The sequence below is a fragment of the Macrotis lagotis genome, chromosome 1 (genome assembly GCF_037893015.1).
Source record: "Macrotis lagotis isolate mMagLag1 chromosome 1, bilby.v1.9.chrom.fasta, whole genome shotgun sequence".
NCBI lineage: Eukaryota > Metazoa > Chordata > Mammalia > Peramelemorphia > Peramelidae > Macrotis > Macrotis lagotis.
The window spans coordinates 425937899-425965389 of record NC_133658.1 but is presented as its reverse complement, the minus strand read 5'-3'; the positions used below and the strand labels follow the sequence as shown (position 1 = coordinate 425965389).

General features: G+C 36.8%; 1 protein-coding gene across 1 annotated transcript in view; it reads left to right on the top strand.

The window, feature by feature from the left end:
- Positions 1 to 27491, top strand: part of BEGAIN (brain enriched guanylate kinase associated) — a 250111-nt gene that overhangs the window by 172762 nt on the left and 49858 nt on the right. The window contains exons 4-5 of the mRNA XM_074230925.1: positions 5329 to 5490; positions 19349 to 19415. Of these exons, the coding sequence (XP_074087026.1) occupies positions 5329 to 5490; positions 19349 to 19415 (229 nt within the window). The remainder of the gene's footprint in view (positions 1 to 5328; positions 5491 to 19348; positions 19416 to 27491) is intronic.

Below are 27491 nucleotides of genomic sequence, written 5' to 3'. Positions count from 1 at the left end.
CCATGGCAACATTTCCTCACATCTGTCTCCACTCTCCACTCCTCCTAATTCATGACTTTATCACCTCTTGTCTAGACAATTTAGTACTCTCCTCAATGGTCTCTGTTCTCCATTCTTACCCCTCTACAACCCATCTTCCATAGTTGGCAAATTTGATCATGTCACTGCCCTGCTCAAGAAATTCAAATGGTTCCTACTTCCCTTTAGGATAAAATACAAGCCTCTGCCTTTTAAAGTCTTTCTATTTGACTGTCTTTGGAAGATAGTTGCACATCACTCTCTGTATATTTTACAGCTCAGTCAAATCGATCTGTTTGCTGTTCCCTATAAATACCATCACATTTCTGACCTTTTTTCTTTGCATACACTGTTGTCTCATGCCTACAATATACTTTCTCTTTATCTTATCTAATCTTGTAGAATTTTAATTTCCTTTAAAGCTCAGCCTAAGAAACACTTTCTATAGGAAGTCTATACTGATCCTCTCAATTATTAATGCCCTTCCCCTATAAATTAATTTTATAATAGAAAATATTAATAAAAATATTAACTTATAATAATTAGTTTAATATTTATATTAATAATAAGGGCTGGCATTTATATAGCTTTTTAAGGTTTGCAAAGCACTTGACAAATATTATCTTATTTTGTCCCAAGAGGTGTATTCTATTATTATTATCCCCATTTTACAGAAGGGGAAAAAAACAGAAACAGAGAGGAGTTAAGTGACTTACTCAGATCACACAGTTAGAAAGTATCTGAGTAAGATTTGAACTCAGATTTTCCTGACTTCAGAATCAGTGTTCTATCCACCACACCACCTCGATATATAGAATTTAATATTCTTTGCATAGAAAGTAAGCTACTTGAAGGTAAGAATGGTGTCTTTTTTTTTTTACTTTGAATCCTCAATGGCTAGCAGAATCCCTATAATTGATACTTAATAAAAACTTGTCAAATGGAGTTATATTAATCCTAGTAAGAATTTTAAAATTATGGAATCTTGGAGTTAGAATGGATTTCAGAAGTTATCCAGTCCAGTTGTGTCTGAAACATGAATCACCTCCACAGCACCTTCAACAAGATATCATTAACTGTATACACTTTCAATGATAGAGGGGCTCACTAGCCACACAAAAGCAGCCCCATTTCATTACTGAATCACAGTCTGCCTCCCTAGACATTCTATCATATCATTCCAGCTTCTAAATGTCTTTCAAAAAATCTTGTACCTAGAAATGAGCTCAGTGCTCCAGATGTCTGGATAAGGCAGAATATATGATTATTGCCTTTTGTCTTCTAAATCAATTAGTGCATTCTGAAATCAAATGAGCTTTCCTGACTTTCATGTCCCACTCATAATGAATTTCATTGAAAAGGGGGAAGGGGATGGTGAGGGGAAGAGAGGTGAGATTATGTAGTCATTAGAGTAAAGGTGAAGTAGACCATTACCTTACAATTTGGTGGCAACGCTACTCAATTTTTAAGAATGGAAAGTTATTCCACCCAGGTTTCCTCTCTTCTTTGGTTATTCAAAGACACTATCAGAATCTTCCATATTATGTCAAATTTTGTACAAAAGTTTGGACTTTAAAAACCAAGGATAGCATTTTGTTTGTTTTTCCAATGATGAACTATAGCTGAAGAAATCAATGGTCCTGACTAATCTTTGTTCTTTTATGAGAAAACCCAGCTGAAAGAAGAGATGGAGAAGAGACTATACATCTGGGCATCTTGATATGACTTACTTGAGGACACAGCAAAGAGATAACATCATACTCAGGAAGGATTCTTCTGGAAAAGGATGTTTAAAGAATTCCATTAACTCAAAAATTAGCTAATATCACACTTCAGTCTTTTTAATTAGGAAGAATTTCCTAACATAGCTTTTATTTCTTATTCTCCTTTGTTCTAACTTGTTGTTAAGTCATTTCAGTTGTGTCTGACTATTAGTCACTTCATTTGGGGTTGACTTGGCAAGGATACCAGAATGGTTTGCCATTTCCTTCTCCAGTTCATTTTAGAGTTGGAAAAACAGACAAAGAGCATTAAATGGCTTACTCTGGGTCATATACCTAGGAAATGTCTGAGGCTGAATATAAACTCAGGTCTTCCTGATTCCAGGTCCAGTGTTCTGTCCACTATATTACCTGGCTACCATAGCCTATTTCTAGATTCCTCTAAATTTAGAATTAGGAGTCTAGAACTTGAGTCCCAGCTTTGATGCTTATAGCTATGAAAACATGAACCCTGGGTTCATCAGTTGTAAAATAAGGATAATACTTGTGTTAGATACATCATTAGGAAAGGTCTTAATAAAACTATAGAAATATGTGTTATAGGGAGCGGCTAGTGGCATAGTGGATAAAGCACCAGCCTTGGAGTCAGGAGTACCTGGGTTCAAATCCAGTCTCAGACACTTAATAATTACCTAGCTGTGTGGCCTTGGGCAAGCCACTTAACCCCATTTGCCTTACAAAAACCTAAAAAAGAAAAAAAAAGAAAAAGAAATATATGTTATGTATACAGTGCATGCAGAGGAAGAAGTCTTGAGTTCAAACTCTTTTTCTCCCACTTTCTACCTTGTGTGACCCAGATCAAGTCAGTTTACCTCTATGGACTCAGTTTCCAAAATGAAGAAATTGGGATAGATAACCTCTAAAGTCCCTTGGTCTGTGAATATGATTATAATTATAATTAGAGTGAATAGAAATCTAGGTTAAGAATTGTCTACTGTTGCTGGAGAATAGAAAATGAAGTCACATTCTTGTCTTAACTCTTTTAGAAGAGAAAAATTGAAGACGTAGTTCTTTCCAGTGGTGATGAGTTTTACCATGTACATATCTAGAGTGCTTTATGGTTTTAAAAGCATTTTCATTTCAATGATACTGTGAGGTGGGAATTGTAATTATTATCAACTCCATTTTGTAGATTAGGAAACTGAGGAAATTCCTAATTTGGTACTTTTCCCTTACATAGCTCATGTTCACGCTGCAGTATGTTATTAAAAAAACTGTTAAACCTAGAAGCAGGAAAAAAAACTAGGTTTGATTCCTGCCTCTAACACTAGAAAGCATGACAATAACTTTTTGAGCCTGTTTCCTTAGTTATCAAATTTTAAAATATTTAAATTAATACATGAGAAAATGAAAAATAATATATAATTTAAGTTAAATACAAAAAATGTTCATACTTATCTCATTGAGTTTTTATGAGGACCAAATTAGATGATGGATGTAAAAATACTTTTTAACTTTAAAATGATAAGTGAAGACTTTTATTATATTTATTCATTCACCAATATATATTCATTCAATCACCAACAAAATTGAATAGAGTTATTCATAGAATTGAACCAATAAGGATGTGTTTTAAAGCCTTGCACTTGGACTTTTAAAAAAAAGCATCTACCTCTCCACATAGATGATGGGACAGGCAAGGCTGGAGAACATTTCTTAAGAAAAATGTCATGGTGTTTTAGGTGCCCACAGGCTCAAAATGAATAAGCTGTGATATGGAAACCAACAAATCCAGTAGTATCTTAGACTATATGAATAGAAACATAGTGACTGGGATGAACAAAGTTATTACCTTGTCTACTCTCCTGATGTATAAGATGCATTTTTCAATTGAAAAGGGTCAGATCCCATAAATGGAATATTCTGTCCAGTAATGGCTATAACATTTTAGGAAGGACATTTACAAATTAAAATGTTCTCTAAAGAAGAATGATCAGAACAGTGAGAAGACATGAGACTGGGCCAAATGAAGATCTCTTCAAGGAAATGGGGATGTTTATCCTGGTGTAGGGACCAACTAGTGAGCATTTAACAACAATCTTCAAAAATTTGGAGAATTTTTCCTATTGGAAATAATTTAAAATTATTCTGCCCAGCTCCAGAGGGAAAGTACTGAGTCTTATTTGCTCTAGGAAAATAAACCAGAACACTCTTTTCCCTGAGAAATGAAAAGGTCAACTTAGAGGAAGATTGACAAAATGAACAGCAGCCAGTGGCCAAGGTGAGAGATGAAGAATATCCTAGGGAGTCATATGGACTATTCCCTAGAAAATCAGCCCCTGAATGATGAATGAGTCTCAAAATGGTTTTCCCAAGATTTAGTCTATCAGTGAGAATGGTGACTCAGCTACAGTTAACGACCAAACCAATAGCCAACCTCTACTGCAACAAACATTCTAGTTGTTAAATTGAACATGGTTTTCAGTGTCTGAAGAGGGTATTAACTTGATCTTAACAATACTTAATAGCATTTCACTTCCTTCTAAATACAGACACTTGTAAAACCCAAAAGGAAGTTGAAAGGAAAAAGAAAAGGTAACATGTATTTCTTTTAGTTCCTTGACTGAGTCAAAAAAGTCTACTTCAACTGTCTAAGGGAAAACTCTTAATAATGAGAGCTGTCCAAAAGTAGTATGGACTGTCTCATGCATGGAAATCTTTAAGTGATGTCACAGAGGAGATTCCTACTTGGTTCTGCATTGAAGGAGAGAAATTCTTTTTCTGAGTCTGTGATTAATTCAGTAGACAGAAGGAAAAAGACCACACAGCATTTCCTAAGGATCCTTGTCATTTGCTCTAGTAAAAGGATTAAGTGAGTTAGTGCTGAAGCTCATAGATTAATCTCTTCAAAGTTCTACAAAAGCAAATCACCTTTTCAAAGTACTCACCATTCAGTCCAGAAAGAGCACCTGCCTGTGTTTCTATAAATGTAGTCCCAAAGCTACTAATAATTCACTAAATGACCTGGAAAGATACTTTTCTCCTTCCAAGTCTTTGTTTTTTTTCTGTAAAGTAAAAGATTTGGATGTAGACATTTTAAGGCCCTGTTTTCAAACTCTGACATCCTATATTCTATGATGCTATGGTCCTTTCCACGTCTAACATTCTATGAAGTCTGACCAGGAGCATGTTGGTTAATAGGTAACAACTGACTCCAAAAAAAAAAATGTCATGACCCATTTTTCAAATTTAATCTGCATTATCTTCTCCATCACTTTCAAACGTCTAGACAGGCAACAAACAAATCAAGCTGATTTGTAGTCTTTCGGGGCTATAAATGTTCTCACTGAAAATTAGTAAGAGTAGGTACGAGTTGGCTTCAGCACATTCTTCTGTCTGACCCTTTATTAAATGTTGTATTGTCTTCAAAAAATAAACAAACACAGGCTCTCCTCACTCCCACTTCCCATTGAAACAATACCTAGAAACCAGCCACAAAAACTCTCCCCAAGGGTTCATAGTTGGCTCTGTTTTTTTTTTTGTTGTTGTTTGTTTTTTTGCTTTTTTTGTTTTTGGTGGTCCCTCCCAGCACTCTACAGGAACAGAAGGGAGAATTGCGGAAGCGTCTTTCCTATACCACACACAAACTGGAAAAACTTGAAACTGAGTTTGATTCCACTCGGCACTACTTAGAAATAGAACTTCGGCGGGCTCAAGAGGAGCTGGAGAAAGTCACTGAAAAACTAAGAAGGTGAGTCCCAGCCCCCAGAATATCCTGTGTGATCCAACTAACCAGTTTCCTTATAAAACATGAATTTCTTTTGTATTGAAATTTATTTATTCATAAAGGCCACCTTTCAGGAGATGAGCTTTGTCAGGGACTTATGACCTCTAACCAGAGGAGTGGGAAGGACACACATGATGTTATCAGATAAATTTGTTGCTGACCTTGGACAGGACCATCACTCCTCCACCATTTGGTGTATGCTTAAAACCTCCTGAAAATTATAGTTTATACCTTTTCCATTCCTACTTCATAGTTTTTCTCTCAACTTCACATTCTAATTCTTTGTCCTACCCCATAAACCATTCCTTTTCTGGCTCTTCATTCTTATGTCCTTTTTCTGTGTAATTACACTATGGGTGTTCTATGTCTTAAGTTCAGATTTCTGAGCTCACACTCAGATTTTCAGCTGCCTAGAGAACACTTCTACCTAGATGTCCCACCAGCAATTTATAATCAGTACAATCAAAATGGGCCATTTATATAAATATTTATATTTACATTTTTCCTTCTCCTTATAATGTTACTCCTTCCCTCATTGGCTCAATTATTTAGTTTATCTTCCACATTCCTTAAGCCATGATTGTTCCTTTACCTTATTCCCTCATTACTGTTATAATAGCCTTACAGATTTGAGTTTTTTGTTTTTGCTTTTGCTTCTTCTGTCAAATTTGTCTTCACACTGTTGTAGAGTGTTTTTATCTATAGATCTGTTTGTCACTCTTCTGCTCGAGATTTTTCATTAGCCCCTTACTGCTTACTGAATAAAATTCATTTTGTTTTTGCTTGTCTTTCAAGACCTCCTAGAATCTGGCATAAGCCTAACTTCTCTGTCTTTGACTTTTTTCACATCTATTCCCATTCATATGCTATTTTCCAGACCAACCAAATAACTTTCTGCTTTCAGAATACAAATATTGCTCTCCTGCTCCCTTGCTGTTGCTTAGGATGGCACATCTGCCAAAAACTTTCCTCTCTTCATATATATAATTTCTACACAGAATTATAGAATATTAGACTTGGAAGGACCATCAAACAAAAGTCCTCTATTCTAAGCCATATTCAAAAAGATTCCTTACTAAACCAAGCCTGAAAAACTTAGAGAATCCAATCAAGGGGAGGCCACTACCTCATGAGGCAACCCATTTCACTTTGAGACAACTCTATTTTGGAAGGATTTTTCCCTCATCAAACCTAAATTAACTTCTTTATAACTTCTTCCTATTGCTCACTAGGGCCCAGTGCACCAAATCCAATCTTTCTTCCACATGACAGTCCTGCAGACCCTTGGATGCAGTTCTAGTATCCCACCTGATCTTCCATTTCTCTAGGACTGACATTTCCAGCTCCTTGAACAGATCCTCAGATGACATGAACTCAAGGATCTTCACCATCCTGGTTGCCTTTCTTTGGATCTAGCTAATCAGTGGTCTCCCTAAACTATGGCACCTAGAACTAAACCCTGTTGAGGTTTGACCAGAACAGAATACAGTGACTTCCATATGACTTCATTATTCTAGGAGCCATGCTTCTCAATGTAACCAAGATGGCATGAGTCTTTTTGGCTGCTATATCATATCGGTGACCCTTTTTGAATTTTCCCCCAGTTCTTTTTTCCCCCAGAGCTGCTCTCTGACTAGGCTTCTCCCTACCCATACTTTTAAATTGATTTTCTAACTCAAATCTAAGATCTTACAGTTATTCCTACTGAATGTCATTTAACTTGATTCAGCTCAACATAAGGACAATTCCATCAATAGAGTTCTTCCTTCTAAGCTTTGTGTCATTTATAGATTTTTATAAATATTTCATGGATATCTTTTTCCAAGTCACTGATAAAAAAAATTAAGCATCAAAGGACCTAGTATAGATCTATGGGGCAATTGAGACCTGCCAAATTGACTTTGAACCATTCATAGCATTTTGAGTTTGGCTCATTCAAATGAATTCATCCTATTCATAAGAATCTTATGAGATAGTTTATCAAATGCTTCTGAAAAGTCTCAGCATTAATAGGGCCCTCTCTTCTAAGAAATATTTCTAGAAATGCTTTATAAGCAGACCTTTCTTCTTGGACCTCACAGAATTTTCTGACTATGGCAATAGCTCCCCCTGTAGCTACTATGAGTCTTGAGGAAAAAAGTATTGTCCTGGGAGTCAGGAAACTTGGGTTTTAGACTCATGTCTATCACTTATTCACCACATACTCTTATAAAAGTCACTTCCCTGAGCCTCCATTTTCCCTACCACTAAGGTGGAGGGAATAATCCCTGCCCTTCCATCCTCACAGGACTACTATAGGGTTCAAATGGATGAAAGTAATCTAATCACTAAAACATCCCAATACACAAGAAGTCCAGTTACCTGAGGATTTATTGAAATAAACAAACATTATTACCTTTTACATGTAAAGTACTCTACAGAGTTCTAGAAAGAATAAAAATATTAAATGATATGACTGTACACATATAAGTTAATATCAGATCATTTGTTGTCTTGGGGGAGCAGAAAATTGTAGAACTCAAAATTTTACCCAAAAAATCAATGTTGAAAATTATCTTTACATTTAATTGGGAAAAAATTAAAGATTAGATCTCTCCTTATAGGACTTATTCTCTAATAAGAATGACTCAATATGTAGATAATAATAATATATAATAATGTCCAGTAAGAAGAGAACAAAAAGCAGTATAAAATCTCAGGAAAGAAATATCTTTCAGATAAGATAATAGTGGAAAGAATGGATTTGGAAGTGGTCTGAGTTTGAAACACACCTGTTGCAATTAGTAGCCAAATAACCATGAGTAAATCACTTCCATTGTATAATCCTAGTTTTCTTATCTGTAAAACGGAGACAATAATACCCATACTTTACAGGGCTATTGTGAGGCTCGGTGTAAATACTGAATGTGATGTGTTTTTTGCAAACCTTCAAGAAGGATATAAATGTCAGCCATCATTATCATCCTTTCAGACTGGGAGAAGTTCTGTAAGCGGGTGGCATTTCAGCTGGGTCATTGTTTGGGTGAGGGCATTTAAAATGGGCATAATAATACTTCCACTTTGTCTCACAGGGTTGTTGTGAGAAAAGTATTTTGTAAATTGTAGAACATTAACAAAATGAGAGAAGTGGTCATTACTATCATACATTTTCTTCTCTATGGCAGAGTGTAGCTCATGGGTGATTCGCCCCACTTTTCCCACTTGATGTGCACTGTCAATCCTTCTCTTCCAAAGGAGTGGTAAAAACCAAGGAATCAACTCAAGGTTGTTTTGTAACTGAAGATTTCAGCTCTACTTTTCAAAATCTGGAGTCATGAGCTGAGTAACAGCCAAGATCCTACTATGTTTTTTTTTTTCAAATACATTTCCTAACACCCAGGAAAATGAATTTTTGCAGAACAAAAAGATAGAAGCTTTCTCCTCAACCTTCCAAGTCTCAGTGGGAAATAGTGGCCAATCCTCTATCCTTCACATTCAGAGGCCTGGAGGCAGCAAAGCTGCATTTATGTCCAATTTAGAAATAGTGAGAACTTAGATTCAGATCCCAATTCTGCTATTGATTACTTGGGTATTCTTGGGTATTCTTGATCAAGGATTTTAACCTCTCTGAGACTCTTGTTTCTACATTTATAAAATACGGCAGGGGGAGATAAATGAAAAGTCCAAGAGGTATAAATTCTGGTAGTTAATAATTTTATTAATTATGGCTTGCAGATAATAAAATGGTGGTCATTTGGCTTTCTTTCATAAACCAAAGACAATTTGTGTAGGCCACTCCCTGCTTATATGGATAGAATGGATTTCCCCTGGAAATTAACTCTGATTGGTTAACAATTTAATGAAAGAATAAATAATGTAATGAGAGGTGGGCCTGTTCTAAGAGGGGCCACTTTACAATAGGACCTCTCCTCCACTCTGTCAATGAACAATGTTGTGGTAAGAATTATACCTAGTTAAGATATTTGGGTTGGGTGAATTCTTTGAGCAGTCAGAAATACCCTTAAAAGTCTTGAACTTTGAATGAGGAAATAAAAAGGAAAAAAAAAGCCTGGATCCCCCCATCCTCCACCATATTAATTGGCTATTAAGATGAGAGAAATAATCATTATTCTCAGGGGGATAGAACACATGACTTCTAAAGTCCCTTCCATTTTTAAATCTATGAAACTCTGTTATTGCTTGGCCTTCTTTCTCAAAAAGGGCCATAACATCAGGGAGATGATGCCATGATATGGAAGTGAATTGGATTTAAGTGAAGTAGGGCTGAATAAAGTCACCAGCCTCACTTTCCCCTTGGAACCCATTTGGTCCAGAGACAGATACAGATCTGGAGATGACATAGATGCACTGGGAGACTTTGACCTTTTTTAAGCTAATAAGTCTCAGGTTGACTGAGTCAACACTCATTCAGTGATTTAGGCTAGGTAGGGGAAAATAAGGCAAAGAATGGCCCCTTATCTAGTCAAAAATAAAATCAACCTGGGAAGGGAGACCCTCTAGGTTTCTGGCCAAAACAGAAACACAATTGCTGTTTACATTCACTCTGACTCAATCAGGGTCCAAACATTGACCAAGTAGGTCTTGATCCAGACCTAGCAATTAGTTATCCAAAAGTAAAATAGACTGACTTGATAGGTAGTAGGTTCTGCAGACTGAAGGTTTCCAAGATTCTAGAAATTTTTTACAATCTTAGAATATAGAAGTCTACCTAACAGCTACAGTTAAATGACATTTCTGTATCGCTATATCCTAGAGCTGCCACATCTAATGCATGGGACATAGAATTGCCTTATAACTTGCTAGGTAAAAGGTAAGCATACTGGGTCTGCCTAGGTTAAAGTCTTTGAGGAAATTATAATTCCAATAATAACAACATTTATGTAAGCACATTACAATTTGCAAAGCACTTAGTAGATATTATCTTGGTGATTTCAGCACAGTTAAACCAGAATGAGAGGAAGCAACAGTCTTTCCCCATTAGTTCTGGTGGGAAATCATGAACACTGACCAGAAGTAGAGGAGGAATCAACTGGAAAAGGAACCAGGCTAAGAGACTACCAACTGCCATGTTCCCAGGCATAGTTAGGGTCAGCTTTATTATCAACACAAACCTCTCCTACTTCAAAAAAGACTTTATCAATTTTATACAGATTTGTCAACTATATAACTTACAATTTGTGAATTGTAAAGTCCTCTGTAAATGACAAAGAATCTTGACTTACTGAATCATTTTCAAAATCCTTTATTGTTTACAAAGGCCAGAGAATACTGACCCCTTGGAATATCTGAACAATCAATCTTACAATCTTGGTAAGATAAAATTTAATAGGTATAGAAGTCACATCTTATGCCTGAGTTCTAAAAATTAACATCACAAGTACAAGATGGAAAAAGATGTGACTGTACCAGTTTATGCAGAAAAAAAGAAAGAGATCCAAAGAGTTTTAGTAGATAGTAAGCTCCATATGAATCAGGAGTGTGATAATATGGCAGTCAACAAAGGTATTTTGGTCTTAAAATACATTAAAGAAAGTATGATGTCCAGAACTAGGGGAGCGTTAATTCCCATGTACTCTGCCCTAGGTCAGTCTACATTTGGAACATTGTATACAGTTCTGAACATCATTTTAGGAAAGACATTAATAAGTAAGAGTATGCCAGATCAGGACGGTGAGGACATTTGAGATCATGCCACTTTAACATGGCAGACATGATAGCTCACTTCGTCTTAAAGAACAATCAGCCATACAGATGAGGAATTAAACTCTTTCTGTTTGATCCTAGATGCAAAAGCAAGAGATGTACAGATTGTAACGAGCCAAACTTAAAATTCACATAACTAAAATCATCCTACAATTTTAGTTTTCCAAAAAGGGAAGACGCTTTCTTATTTGGTAGTAGTTTTCAGGACCCTGGAACCTGAGTGACCTTTTGTTAATTGAGTTGGAAAGAGGATTTTTGTTTGAGTGAGAATAGGTTGGACCATATAACCACTGTGGTCCCTTCCAACTCTTAGATTCTGAAGCTCTGTGACAGTGCTTTAAGGTTTACAGTAAGTGACTAATAAATGCTTGCCAACTGACTGCCTTATAAAGTATTTTATTTGCACCATTTTATTTGATCCTGTCAGTGAGCCTCTGAAGAGAGTAGTGTGAGTATAGTTATTCTTATTTTACAGATAGAGATATAGAAGCCTAGGAAGTTAAGTGACTTGTTCAGTCACTTAGAGAATAAGTAGCAACTTGGGGCTTGAAAACCAAATTTTCTGAATCCAAATTTAGCATTTTCATCATGCTGCCTATGCTCTGGCCATTATCCTTATCTCTCCCCCACCACTGCCACCATGGTGTCCATTGCTGGGCTCCCCCCAGTTCCAATAGGTTAATTTCACCTCATCTTGAAAAGATAGAGGCTGCTTCTTCTTGGCCATGTTCCATCCATGGTACCATATAAGTATCCTCTTCTCTCCCCTTCCCTCCCCATGTTATTTTCCCCTATTAGAGTAAAAGTTCCTTGAGGATAGAGATTGCCTAGTTTGTTTGTATTTTTGTCTCCGGTGCCTGGTACATAGTTCTTAATAAATACTCTATTATTATATAACACACAGTTTCACAATAATGATGCTTTGAATTTTATCTAGAATTCCTTTTATTAAAAAAATTAATAAAGTAGGTGGGACAAGTATAAATATTACCATTTTATATCTGGGGAAACTGAAACTCAAGGAAAGTGAACTGGGTCACATGTCTGATAAGTTGCAGAGCCTCTTCCATACAGTTCTTCTTAATCATAAGATGGAAGTCAGACAAAATTATATTTTCCCTCTTTAAGTCTCTTGGGTTCACTGCAAAGTCTTGCATTTGTTTTGTAGACACTTAACAAATGTGTCTTGAATTGACTCGCCATACTAACTCAAAACTTTGGATTTGAACCCACATCACCTCTCTCAGTTCACTTCTCTTTCTCCTGCTTGACATCTACTGTTATGTTAGAAACATCCAGCTATGTTGAATTTTGACCATTCCCTTTGGCTCAGCAACTGTAGAACAAGACTGGAAACTCAAAAATCACATATGTCATAGAATCCCAGAAGTGGAAGGAACCATGGAGGTAGTTCCAAAAACTTCCTATGTACAAGATCTAAAACTGAATCAAAACACCAGTTTTAATTTTTGAAAATGCCAAGGATTTTAATGGAATTAAATTCATAAATCATTTATTTAGAGCCTTAAGGGCTTAAGGGCTTTAACCCCCACAGTGCCATACTCAGTGTGCTATATTCTTTACGAATATTCTATTTGATCCTCATAAGGAATTTTAAAAGTAATCTAGTCCAACCAACTCATTTTACAGAGGAGGAACTGAGGCCCATAGAAATTAGATGACTTAAGTCATAGTTGAGCCAAGATTTGAATGCAACTCCACTAAATCCAAACTTGGCACTCTTTCCACTGTACCAAATTGCAATGTGCCAGCTACCATGTTAGGCTATGGGTGAACTAAGACAAAAATGAAAATCATTACATTGAGAAGTAGGTGGAGAGTAGAACAAAAAAAAATGCATTAGGAGTTAACATCATAGTGAGGCAGCTCAAAAGGACAAAGTAATTTTTTAGATATGGTGTCTAGAACATGGAGGAGGCATTGGTGATGATAGTACTGATCAGACCTCAACTGTAGGTATTATGTTCCGAACTGAGTACCACATTGAGGAAAATGGCAATCTGCAGGGTACCTTAAGATGGATGGCCAAGCTAATGAGGGAAACACATCCGATGCAGAAAATCGAGATGCTGTCCCTTGAGAAGGTTTAGGAAGAAACTTGATAATTTGTCTTTGGGCATTGGAACATGGAAGAAGAGTTAGATTTGCTCTCTTTGACCCCAGAGAGCAAAAGAAGGAGCAGTGGTAAAAAGCTGCAGAGAAATCATTTAAGCTCAATATAAAACCTAATTAAAGCTTCCTCAGTCAGTGGAATGGGCTACCTTGGGAGGTGGTTATTTCCTTCCATGCCTCACTGGGAGTTGCTGGTGGGACATGGGGAAGGGGAGAAAGGACAGAGGAGGGAGAGTGCAGAATTAGGATGCAGTTAACTGGTACAAGTTGAACTGTACAGTCTCTTCCTTCTGCCTCTGAGATTCTGTAATTCTATCATCTGTCACAACAGCTTCTTGAAGCCCTCATCTCATACACTGTCCCTGGTGGGTAGTCATCCAGTCTTTGTTTGAAGGCTTCCAGTAATGAGAAACATTACATACTGAAGTAGACCATTTCATTTTTTGGACAGCTCGAATTGTTAGAAAGGATTTTTTTTATATCAAGCTAAAATTGGCCTCTCTGCAACTGCTACCCATTGTTCATATTCCTGCTCTATTTGACCAAGAAGCAAAATACCCCTTTAGGTAGTTAAAGGTAGCATCTCTTTTTCTTTCCCTTCTCCCTCCCACAGTCTTCTATTCTTAAAGTTAAAATAATCCCTGTTCTTAAATCAATTCTTATGATGGTATGGTTCCTAATTTTCTCCCCTCTGGATGTTTTCTGGGGTGTCATTGACTTATCTAAAATGAGGGTACCATGAACTGAAAATAGTACTCCAGGTATAGTTTGACTAGCACAGAGGACACTATCCATTTCATTCTAGACTGCTATTAATGAAACTTAAGTCTGATCTGCCATATCACACTAGTGATTTTTACTAAGCTTTCAGCCTACAAAAATTATCAGTACTTGATAAGAGAAATCGGTATATAACTCTACTTCTCCCAATCTGTGGCTTGTCTAGTTGGATTTTAGATCTTAAGTGAGCTGTCCAGGTTCTGGTTTCATAAACTATTTTTTAATTTTTTAGTCATTTTATTTTCGCTCAAGATAATGATCAACAAACATCCACACAACCTCCCTTACAAAATATATTGCTTTCCCCTCTCTCCAAATCACTTTTTAGCAGAAGAGGGGGAGATAGTCTTTAATATTCATAGCATAGTGCTAATATTGACCATTGTGTTTGACCAGAATCTTGTTTTTATAAACTTCTGAAGTATTTTTATCTTAAGTCAAATAGCCCAGCAAATCTATATCCAGAAAAAAGAATTAATAGTCTTATGAAAATCAAAGTATGCTATTTTCACTTTTATTTTTTATAGATTTTTTTCTATTCTATTTCTTCTTTTACAACATGACTAACATGGAAATATGTTTTACATGGCTGCACATAAATAACCAATATTAAATTGCTTACTGTCTTAGAAAGGTGGGAGAGGAGGAGGGAGGGAAAAATTGGGAACTCAAAATCTTATGAAAAATGAATGTGGAAAAATTGCCTCTACATATTTTTGGAAAAAAATAAAATCCCATTAAAAAAGAGAGAAAAAATATCCCAGCAAACTTTAGCTTTAAATTTTGACCCTATAAAGGATAATATCACCTCCAGGATCAAACATAAAATCCCCTATATGACATTCAAAGCCCTTCATGACCTGGTCTCTCACCTGTCCAGTGTTCTTTGCACCTTCTTCTCCTCACCCCCATACTCTGCAATCCAATGACACTGATCCCTTGCTATTTTTCACACAATACTTGTGTTTCCACATTACTCTGCTCCTCATATCTGAAACAAAGTCTCTCCTAATCTCTGCCTCCAGGCTTTCCAGACCTCCTTCAAGTCCCAGCTATAATCTCCATCTTCTACAAAAAAACCCTTCCTGATTCCCTTCCTGCTAATGCCATTTCTCTATTAAGTATCATTCATTTTCCTATCTAGATCTTGTTTGAACCCCATTAGGCTCTGAGCTCCTCAAAAGCAGGGACTGTCCCTAGCCTTTCTTTCTATTTCTAGTACTTAGCACAGTGGTTGGTAAATGCTTACCAAATGATTATTGACCAGCTGTTATCTCATCCTAAGACCATCCTAGCTGAGTTCATAAATGCTCAACACCCATTTGACCCAATGATGATGAATTTTTTACCCACCTCAACTCTCAGAGAGGAGTTGTGATTTGAACTGCTGAGAGGCATTCCCACAGTAGGGGAATCATGAAATAATTGCCACTTAGCTCCTATGGCTACAGGGGGAAAACACTTGCCCCTTAAATTCCCTTTAGAAGTGGAAGTTGTCATCATTAGTAACTAGTTATCAAGGATTACAGTTCTGCACACATGAAACTTGGAAAGGATGTTTTCATCAGTGAAGCAAAATAGTCTGGTGTTCTGAATTCTACTAGGAAGCAAAAGCAAACTCTTCAGAAACTCTACTTTTCAAAAAGTGTTGTCATTTATGTTTCTGAGTAAAGAAAAGAAAAAACATTATTGGATAGTAAGAAAAATGTCGAACTTTATTTAATGCATCCTATGTGAAGAGTCAAAGCCTGTTCCCTCCTCCACTCACAAATAACCAAGAAATTTAAAGGAATGGCATTTCCAAAAACAGAGAATTTAAATCAGGGAATTTTAACCTTTTTGTATCATGGACACTTTTAATAGTCTGGTGACACCCAAGACCACCTTTTCTGAATAATGTTTTTAAATAAATAAAATAAAACACATAGGATTACAAAAGAATACAGTTCTCAGAATTTAAAAAACAAGTTTATGGACCTCAGATTAAGAACTCCTAGTTTAAACTTTTAGGTACCAAAATTTTTAAATGTTACTGAGGTACATAAGAGAATCTGTACAATATATCACACATTTTACCGCCTTCTTAAAGAGGGCATGTGAATTTAACCTTCTTTAGTTTTGAGTCAAAAGGATACCTTAAGGAAGGAAACTGTTTTTATCAGTGTTGTACATAAAAGGGAAGGAACTGAGAAAAGCAAAGCACATATTGAGAAGGGTTCCGATATCTACAATGTAACTACTTCTAACAGTCCCCTTCTTCATAACTTGCTACTTCTAAATTTCTATGCGCTGGGAAACTAGGTAACCAAACTTGTTAGAAATATGTGTGGAAAAGGAATCAATAGGTGCTGAGTGACAACAAAGGAGTTTCTGTGAGTGAAGTTCATGAGCTTTCATTTATTGATTTTGTAATAGCAATCAAATACTGAGAACCTGTTTTCCTATCTTCCTGACTTTCAACGTTTTCTGTAGATGACTTAACTGCATCTGTAGACAAAAGGCAGAAACAGGACTTCTGAGGAGGTGTTATAAGGAGATAAGTAATGATTGATTAAAGAGAAGGACTTTCTATCAAAGATGTCCAAGAGTGAAATGAGCTGCTGCTGTAGGTAATAAGCCTGTCATCACTGGAAGAATACAGAAAATGCAGTTCAGTTGAACAAATCTGGTTATTGGGTCTACAAAGCAAAATACCAAAACAGTTGCCTTTCTTAGGGAGCTTATATCCTACTGGGACTTGGATGGAGTATACAACATGTTAACAAATAAGTAAGTTTACCAAAAGAGAGAGAGAGAGAGAGAGAGAGAGAGAGAGAGAGAGAGAGAGAGAGAGAGAGAGAACTTTGAGAATCATGGCAACTGGCATAGACTTTATATAGGAATTGGCACCTGAGTTGAGCCTTGAATAAAAATAAGGATACTGAGAAATTTATATGAGAGTGTACATTTTAGGCAAGAAGAAAGGAGTAACTTATGTGGAGACATGTCAAGGAGGTGTCCCATAAATTAGCAAGTTTGGAGAATTGCAAGCAATTCGTCTTCCCTGATGTGTAGAGTATGATTAGAAATAGTATGGTTGAATCATATTGTGGAGGGCTTTAAATACCAGACTAAGGAGTTTGTGTTTTATCCTACATTTGTCAACAGGGGACTGATAGGGTCAGATAAGTATCTTATTAAAATTGTTTTGGAGAGGAGAGACTGGAATCAAAGAAGTCATCTAAGAGGCAACTATAGTAGTTTAGTTAAAAAGTTATAAGGTTCTAAATTATAATAATGGTTCTGTAAGTAAGAGATAGGAAGAGTCTTGGTTATTTTCATGGTTATGATGGGAATTTCACAATTTCAGAAACTGGGGTACTTGAAAGAGGGCAAATTAAGGGGAAAAATGAGTGCTGTTTTGGACATACTGAGTTCAAGATGTCTATTAGTCATCAAGGTGGAGATGGCCAATAGGGAGGTTGGCAGATTTCAAGAAATGGATAGAGATCTAGGTTCAAATATATAGCTTTGGTAGGTATTACCATAGATATGATACCTGACAAACAGATAAGAAGGGTACCAGGAGAGAGTGTTGTGATGAAAACCAAGACAGGAGAAGGTATCCAGGAAGAACAGTAGCTAAATTGTGTTATATGAGAATTGAAACAAGGTCATTAGATACAGCAGATTGTTGCTAACTTCAGAGAGAAGAGCTTTGAAGTAGAATGGTATTCTAGTCATCTGGACCACAATTGTCATCTGTCAGAGTTGCTATAGAAGGAGGTCAGACATTGAATAATCATTTATTAAGTATCTTCCAAGCACTTAAGCATAGAACTTAAGCACTGTGCTAAGTGATGAAATAAAAGAGGCAAAAAAAAAAAAAAAGCCAACTGCTACCCCCAAAGATCTCACAATCTAATGGGGGAATCAACAAATTAACAAATATGTACAAAGAAGCTGTGTACAGATTCAATAAGAAATAATTAAGATATGAAAGGCACTAGAATTAAGAGAAGTTGAGAAAGGTTATAGAAATGGAATTTTAGTTGGGGCTTAAAGGGAACCAATCAGTGGAGATGAAGAAGGAGAACATTCAAATCATAGGAGATAGCCAGAATAAATGTCTGGTGTCATATTGCTCATGTGAGAATACTATGAGTTCATGAAATCAAATATCTGGGTTTTATCCAATCCCTACATCTAGCACAAGATTCTAAACCTAATAGGTACCAAATCAGTGATTGATTAATTGATTGCTTGTTTGGGAAGGTGATTGAATTAGATGGTCTTTGAAATCTCTTCTACCACTGAGATTCTGTGATTCTAACTGGGCAGGAATAAAGGTATGATAAGATCAGAACAATCATTTAAAAAGTTCCCACTTCTATGCCACTTTAAAGGGGGGGAATGAAATAAATATTTAACATAAACATTTTACATATATATTAACTCATTTGATCCTGACAACAACTCTGTGAGGTAGGTGTTATTATAATCCCCATTTCATAAAGAAACTGAGGCAGCCTGAATTTCAATTATTTATCTAGAGTTACACAGACACTTCCTGAAGCCAAATCTGAACACGTCTTCTTTACTCAAAGTCCGATGTTCTATCCACTGAACCATTTAGCTGCCTCTGAGTTTATAAAGTATATGCCTGATGATAACCAGGTGAGGTAGATAGTACAAGCATAATTTTTCCTCTTTAACAGAAATTCAAGAAAACATCAGAGAGATAACATGACTTGCCCAATATCACACAACTAATTAGGAGCCCAAATTCCAATCCATATCTTCTACCTCCAGGTTCATTTCTCTTGCCATTAAATTATGTTGTGCATAACAAGCACATGAATTGACCATGGAAAAAAATCAACTGTTTTCCTGAGGTGCATATACAATTAGTACAGATGGATGGTACAGATGCTAGTTGATAATCTATATATCCCCTTCTTCTCCATGCTGAACACCTCATGTTTAAGGAAATGGAGAATTTGTTGAATAAATGATCAATAGCCTTTGGAGTAAATGAGTGAGCACGGTGAGATGGCATGAGCTTGAAAGTCTTCCTGGAAGGGAACATCATGAATGTTACGAATGTTATGAATGAATGATAAGCTGTGTGTGAGACTTTGAAGTTTGAAATTTAAGCAAGATCTGTCCTCAGGACTCTGATGAGACGTTAGTGATCCCAATGACATAATACTATCTTTTTTTTCAGAATACAAAACAACTACTTAGCCTTACAGAGGATTAATCAGGAGCTGGAAGACAAGTTGTATCGAATGGTAAGTTCTCAACTGGACCATACACAAATGATCTTATACTTGTGGTCTTTAGATGGCTGGATAAGGATGAGCATTAAGATGGTGTATCCTACTTCAGAGATGTTGCAGTTATTTAACTTTCTACATGACTAGCTGGCACTAACCTCTTGTACCTAATCAGACAGACCTCTGCCACTTAGTCTCTTGTAAACTCAACCAAGAAAGACCCTGTGTGGGAAGCTTAGGATGAAAAATATTCTCCTTTTTTTCCTAAAGTCATATCAAAGTGGACCAAATAAAATTTGATATTTAGAAAAATAGAATTGGTTCAGATGGTATTCTTATGAATAGGAACAGAAAAGTTCTAGTGGTAGCCCTGTGTACCTTTGAACTCAAGATTTCTTATCCTGGTCTTTTAAGAACCTCTTCTGACAGCCCTTCCCTCTGGTCCAAAGGGATCAATCATAGAAAATTAGAGCTAGAAATTACTTTGGAATAATAGAATAAAGAAAATCAGAGCTGTATGGGGTCTTAAAATCGTGAGACAAAAAAATGACAGTGATGCAAATTATAAATTTGAAATTAAAGAAATTTTCATTTATATAATTATAATTTATATGCTAAAATCGTAAATTGTAAAATGTATTTTTATGATTATGTAGCCTATGTTTTAGGGAGAGGGAAGTGACAAAGGGAAGGAAAAAATCTGCCATTCAAAATTTTATTTAATAAGTGAATGTTAAAAATTATCTTTACATATAGTTAGAAAAAATAAAATACTACTAAATGAGAAAAAAGAACAAACTATAGAACATAGAATATTAGAACTGCATAAAACCATTAGAAGAATGCTGGAGCTTAGAGGAATCTTAGAATAATAGGCCATTATAGGACTTTCAGAGATTGAAAATATACTTTAGAGAACTCATTCTCCTCATTTTACAAAGTAGGAAACAAAGGTCAAAGAGGTCAAATAACATATTCATGATATCACATGGAGAACTAGTAGTCTATAGAATGAATGCAAAAATGAATGATGAGTTAAGTCAGAAGTTACACGACATTAGGAACAATTGTTCTGAAACACAGATTTTTTTTTAAACTTTGAAAACTGTTGACATCTTTTGTCCTATGTATTTCCCAATATATCCTTCTCTGCCCCCTCTCCAAAGCTCCTTCCCTTATAACAAAAAATAACAAAGAGAGGAACAAATTGACCAACATTCAATGTGTTCTACACTACAAAGAAAGGAGATGGGTGTCTTAATGTGACCAAGCTTGATCATCATAATTTCACAGTATTGGGCTTCAGTTGTTTGTTGTTTTTTTTATTTACATATTAGTCATTGCGTGTGTTGTTTTCCTTGTTCTGTTTATTTCACATAATTTCAGTTCCTATAAATTTTTCTGTGCCTACATGATCCAACAGAATGACTTCTTGATATCTAGGCAAAGCAATACTGAAGGTCTCAAGGAGTCCTCTGTTAACCTGAGACTCCTTAGCAGTTAGCAGAAGGAGTGAGAAATGTTTGAATGATGATGGAGACTGGGTCTAGAAATAAGCAGTGCTTGTGACAGTTTTGTAAGGTATGGCAGAGAGAGGACTACCAAATTTGTGATTTCCTTACAGAACCCTGTGAGGCAGATGTGATTAACCCTATTTTAGTGCTTAGAAAACTGAGGTTTAGAAAAAGGAAGTCATTCCCCTGTGCTTTGAACCAGGATATAAGTCCATAATTCCAACTACAGATCCCACATTCCATCACAGAATGTAAGAAGCCTCAGGGAATGACACTGATGTGGTACAACCTTATTTCTCTTCTTTGTGGTACCTGATGTATTTAGGAAGCAGCCTGAGAATCAAATTAGGACTATAGACAGAGGAACATCACTGAGGCAGGCAGGAATCAAAAACCAGAAAAGTTGAAGATTCTATACAAGAAGATTGAGACAAAGTCATTGGAAAAATAGAAGCAGGAATGAATAACACACACAAATGTTGGGAAGATCAAGGCAAAGCAAAGGGACAAGAAACTAAGCAAGCAGCTCAGATAGCAAATGAAATCTTGAAACAAAAATAGCTGATGTTTATATAGTACTACATTTCAGTATGCATTTTACATATATTATCACACTTAAGCTTCATAACAAACCTTAAAGGTAAGTACCAGAGCTATTATTCCCATTTTATAGGTGATTAAAATATTAAGACTTAGAAAGGCTAAGTGATTTGTCCATGGCAACATAGCTATAAAGTGTCAGAGGCATGATTTTTGCACAAGTCTTCCTGACTTAAAATTCAGCATTCTGCTTGTTATTCTAGTCTCTAAACAAAACCTATTTCAGACATTAAATGATAAGATCTTGGGATCATAGATCTAGGACCTGGAAGGGACCTTGGAAGATATGTAGTCCACCTGCCTCATTTTACAATAAAGGAGGAAACTGCCTCTTTTTATTATTCCTTCTGGAATTAGAATTGATCCAGGGGCCCAAGTGGAGAGGTAAACCACAGCACTGGGCTTGAAATCAGAAGAACATAGTTCAAGACCCAACTTTAATACTTCCTACCTGTGTGACCTTGGGTAAGTAACAGACTCAGCTTTGTAGGACTCAGTTCCCATTTCTGTAAAATAAGTGTGTTGGATTAGATGAACTGGAAGGTCCCTTCCAGTTCTAAATCTATATATAAAATCCTAAATCTCTGAGGTCTCTTCCAACTTTAAAATTTTATGATCCCAAGTGTTTGTTGAATGAACAAGTGATGTATTCAGGTAGAATGAATACAGGTAATATTGAAATCAGGCTTCTGCAATTCCAGACTTCATCCCTCAATGGCAGATGTGATGTCCTTGTCTCTGTTTCCATAAAGTCACTGGAAAAGGGAGACCAGTTACTGGAAAAGCAAGCTTGCTTTACAGAACAACCTAGCTAATGAACCAAGAAGCTGCCTCTGGAGAGGAAACTCCAGGAAAGGATCAAATAGCTCGAGCTGCCAACCCACCTGGAGGCAAGGTTAGCTGATCCAATTAGTTCCTCTAATTAGAAACAGATAAGAAACACCTTGTACCTGGAAGTCAAATCAGAGGGTATGGGGCAAATCTGAAAGAGAGAGATGAAATAAAAGATGGAGAACTCTTTTCCCTCTGACCTCAGACCAAGCAGATTAGGTACAACTTCTACAAAAAATGAGAAGTTAGGGCCTGTATAGTTGTTTGGGAAAATGAAAGTTTTTTCTCTCTTTCTATCCACCCAACCAACACATCCATCTGTATCCTCAGGACCACCCACTAGACCTTCATGTCCTTTCCCCTTGTCTATAGGAATAGCCTACTGATAATCCATTTGTCTCCAGGTTCTTCCCTCCAACCAAACAGACATTAATCTTACTAAAACATAGTTATAATTTTGTTATTTCCTGAATCTATCCTCCTCATTTTACTAATCTCTTTTTACTTGAATTTTCTTAGAATACTTTGTCTGGATCTCTCCTTTGCCCCTATCACATTCTCCCTTGAATCATACTTATTTTGTCACATATGTCACCTCCTTCCCTGAGTAAAGAGTAAGAAGTTTGAGAGCAGAGAGGGCCATTTTTCACCTTTACTTGGCTAAAGCATCTGGCCAATTCCACAAATATTTATTAAGCACCTACAATGAACAACTGAGGCACTGAGGATACAAAGACACAAACTAAAAAAAGCCCAGCCTTCAATGGGGATCTAGCATTTATGCAGATAAGTATACCATGTGTTCATTTAAGAGGAACACTTAAGGGTGAGTAAGCAAACATTCCATGGCTGAGATGGGCCCTGAGCCAAATCTTAAAAGAAGATAAATGTTCCTGAAATTGAATTTAGTTTAATTGAATTGAGTTATTGACTAAGTAATGGCTGAGTGCAAAACCTTCTTAGAATGATCCAAAATCAAATTAGGGTCTAGAGTATGTGAATTTAAAAGTGGTTTAGAGAGAAAAAATGATTGATGACCCAATGCTCCATTGAGGAGAGAGAAAATCATGGGAAAGGCTCCAAAGGTAATTCTAAATCCAGTGTTGGGTTTTGGTTTTGTTTTTTGTAAAATTTCCAGGTTCTCTAGCCTATTGACTGTGGACTTGGAGGGAATATGTACAACAGGGTTCAAGGGAGATGGAATGAGGCTGTGGGGCATTGAACAGCAAAAAAAAAAATCAGTTCTTGAAATAATTTTGCATCCTTAATTTGTTACTCAGTGGGTTAGCTACTTATCTCTTCCATCTTTGTGTTATTCAAAAATATAATAAGCATGCTTGTTGTCCCTTTCATCTGAGTCACTGATTTAAAATGCTGAACATACAACAGGGCCAAGAACACAGTGCATAACCACGATTAAAAAAAAACCTTCCATCAAGATGTTTGTCCAAACAGCCATTAATCTACCTGTTTTATCATAGACTCTTATATCTTACATCTTGTCCATGAGGATCCCATGAGCTAGGGAAAGTCATAAATAAGCTCATGTCTCAGTTGTGCAGGCCAGTTCTGAAAACATTTTCTCTAGTATGGAAGTGCACTGCTTTAGAAATTATATCTTTGGTTACCTAGAATACTAGATGCTATCAGAAATGAATGAGACCTCAAAATTTGAGAATATTGAATATCAGAGCAGGGATAGGACCTTAGAATCCTAGGGATAGAATGTCAGAGCTAGCAGGAATGTTAAGAATCATCTAGTTCAACCTTCTCATTTTTGTGGTTGGGGAAACTGAGACCTAGAAGAGTCTGTTGCCCTGTAAGCTCTGAACTTGCGCTGTCTTCTATAATTTTGAATCTTACTCAGTTTCTAGCATAATAATCCTTAATAAGTATTAATTTAATTCCCCAAAGGAATACAACAAATAAGAGGCAACCCCAGGACTCCAGGCTGTTGTTTTAATGGTGGAACTGTAATCAGCTTGAGAGAGAAGCCTAATCTGGCTCTTCTCTTCTGAACCTTGTGGGAGGTAGTAAGAGAGAATGAATGGGCTAGTTTGATTTCATTACATGTTCCATGGGAATAAGTATCACTCCATTATCCAATAAGTGAGTGGTGCATCCAAAGTGAGTTCCTTGGGGATCATCAGTCGTCCCCTCTACAAGTGTGGGATTGATAAATAATTAATTATTTTATAATTATTATAGGAGCAAATAGAAAATAAGAATAAGAAACTTCCTCACAAAATTGTTCCCTGGGCAGTAAAGAATCTAGTGTGTGTGTGGTCAGCTAGTATTCTGAGTCATAAAGGACTAACTTCTGTGACTAAAAACTAATGTAAAGTGAGAGCCTAGGTCTCCACTGGAAGGAATAGCGAGAGACAGAAAGAGCAAGGAATAGGAACCAGCAAAATATGTTTGGAGAGAAGAGTTTGGCTGCAAAGTAGAATGTGTACAAGAGAGTAACATGAATGAATGAAGCATTTATTAAGCTTTTACTATGGGCAAAGCACTGTATTAAGTACTGAGTTTACAAATAGAAAAGTAAGAGATCCCCTGCTCTCAGCACATATTGCCTCCTCTTTCTTCCTGTTTTGCCTGACCTATGCATGGCAGCTGGTTGGCAATTGGTGAGGCTGATTGGCCCCTTCTCATTGAGAGTTACTTCCCCATATGATTGCTGGGAGGGACAGACTGGGAATAGGACCAGGTAGAGGGTGCTGTCACTTCTAGGTCTCTCGCATCCATCTGGTGGTGGATAGTCACAGATGTCACTGATGGGGATGAGGAAAGAAGGCCTCTTCTCCACATTGGCCCCTGTGGTCCCTGGCTGGACTGGATGCCAACCTGGGCCAGGACCACTCACTTTCAAGGTTCTCAAGGCCAATGTCCTGAGATCTGAGAAGAAATATTGCTGGTGGTTTGACTTGCCTGGTAAATATAAATATAAAACTAGCCAAAAATGAAACAACTAGCGTTCAGAAGGCTTCAAATACTGAGAAAGTAGCACTTGAACTTTTGAGATTTGAACTTTATTCAAATAATAGAGAGTTTATGAAGATTTCAATATTTGGGAGGAAACAAAGATTATCTACCCCCAATCACCCCATCTCATTTTATAGATGAGGAAACTGTAAAACATGTAGAATTTTTCAAAATTATTTCTTAAGCACTTTCTTTGTCAAGGCTCTCTGCTTTTAACTAGGGATGTAAATTAGAAAAATCAAATGCTTTTGGAAACATACTTAAGGGGGAGTTAGCACACATAGTGGGGATCAACAGGGAATCAGATGGAATGACTCAATGGCAAAGCAATCAATCAATCAACATTTATTAAGAACACACTACTACAAGGAACTTTGCCAAACAAGGGTACAAAAAGAGGCAAAAGACAGTCTTTGGTCTCAAGGAGCTTACAATCTAACAGGAGAGACAATATGCAAACAAATGTATTCAAAGCAAGCTATAAGCAGAATAAGCAGGAAATAATTAACAGCAAGAAGGAAGACACTGGAATTAAGAGCAATTAGGGAAGGCTTTCTATAGAAGGTAAGATTTTAGTTAGGACTTAAAGGAAGTCAGGGAGGTCAATAGTTGGTAATGGAGAAGTGAGAGCATTCCAATCATGAGGGACAACCAGAGAAAATGCCCATCACCTAGAGATGGAACAGCTAAGAGGCCAGTGTCACTGGATCAAAAAGTAGGGAAGTGAGGTGTAAGAAGGCTAAAAAGGAAGAGCTTTGAATGCCAGATTATTTTGTATTTGTTCCTGGAGTTAGTAATGCTTCTTCCTTCACATTACTTCTACTGATAAAATTCTACTTATTATGTTGAAACGTTTGATAGTGCCAAGGACTTTGGTGGTGAGAACTTTCTTTTCCTGATCTTCAGTAGTTGTGGCTACTAAGGAGGCAGGAGCTATAATCCCTGATCCTTCATTTCCAAATCACCAGAAGAATTTTCCAGAATTGGGGAAATGGAATAATATCTTCCAAAGCACTCTCATCTGACTTATTAAAAGGAACATGTATTTGACTGGAGAAAGAATAATAGAGAGGATGAATCAGGTGAGTCCCCAGGGACAATGGGATACAAGGAACTTCTGAATGGTTTACTAAGGATCAGTGCTCTCCTTGTGGTCTGTAAAGTACAAAGGAAGTATTCTGGAACCAGCAGTTCTTGATGACTTGTTCTTTGTACTCTGTAGCAAAAAAACAGGAGAAAGGGCTTTCTTTCTCTTGCCCTCAGATTGGGAGCAACAAATCATGTTGCCTCAGAAGTCCATGCTATGTGTAGCTCAGCTAAAATTTCACTTTCAGCAAGAAACCTCTCCTGTTCCCCTTGAGGCCACAGCCTTCTCTCTGAAATTATCTCTAACTTATCCTTTCTCTATCTTGTTCATATATAATTGTTTGTATGTGGTCTCCTCCATTAGATTTTGAGCTCCTTGAGAGAAGGAACTGCTGTTTGCCTTTCTTTTTATTACCAGTACTTAGCACAGTGCCAGACCACTTAATAAATTTTTGTTTACAGTGACTGATCAATTGCCACCAACAGGTAGATAAACCCAGGAACCTTGGAAGTTAACTTACAGAAATGGTTGTCTGCTCACATCTCAGCAAGAGTTGTAGGCTGTGGGGAAGGACCTGGAAGCAGGGCCAATTAGTCTTGGAAGTCCGACAATTCCCAGGACCTTGGGACCCAAAATCCTCAATTGTTTCCACCAAGGTCCAAGAGAAGGTGGTGCTACTGCTTTCATTCTTCTGGTACATGACACCTTCTGATTTTTTTCTTGTTGCTTCTGCTAAGCTGGCATGCCAGCTTATTGGTAGCAGTTAGTAGGAAGTTGTTGGTGATGATTGAGATGGTAGGTCCCTTCTCCCTGTATTTGTTTCCAGAAGCCCTAACTACAGGAAAACCATTTAATATTTCTGGGGCTCCACATCTTCAGCTGTCTCCCCCAGGGTTCAAAGTGAAGTGCTGTTAGATATAGTAATGGTGATTTTGCCTATCTGGTACATGCTACCTCCTGTTTTTTTGTTAGGAATCTTTGGAGTTTGGGAGCAGAATTCTAGGCTATTGGTCTGTCCCTATGAGCACTAAGATGAACTTTAGAAATTATGTAGTTCAGGTCTCTCATTATAGT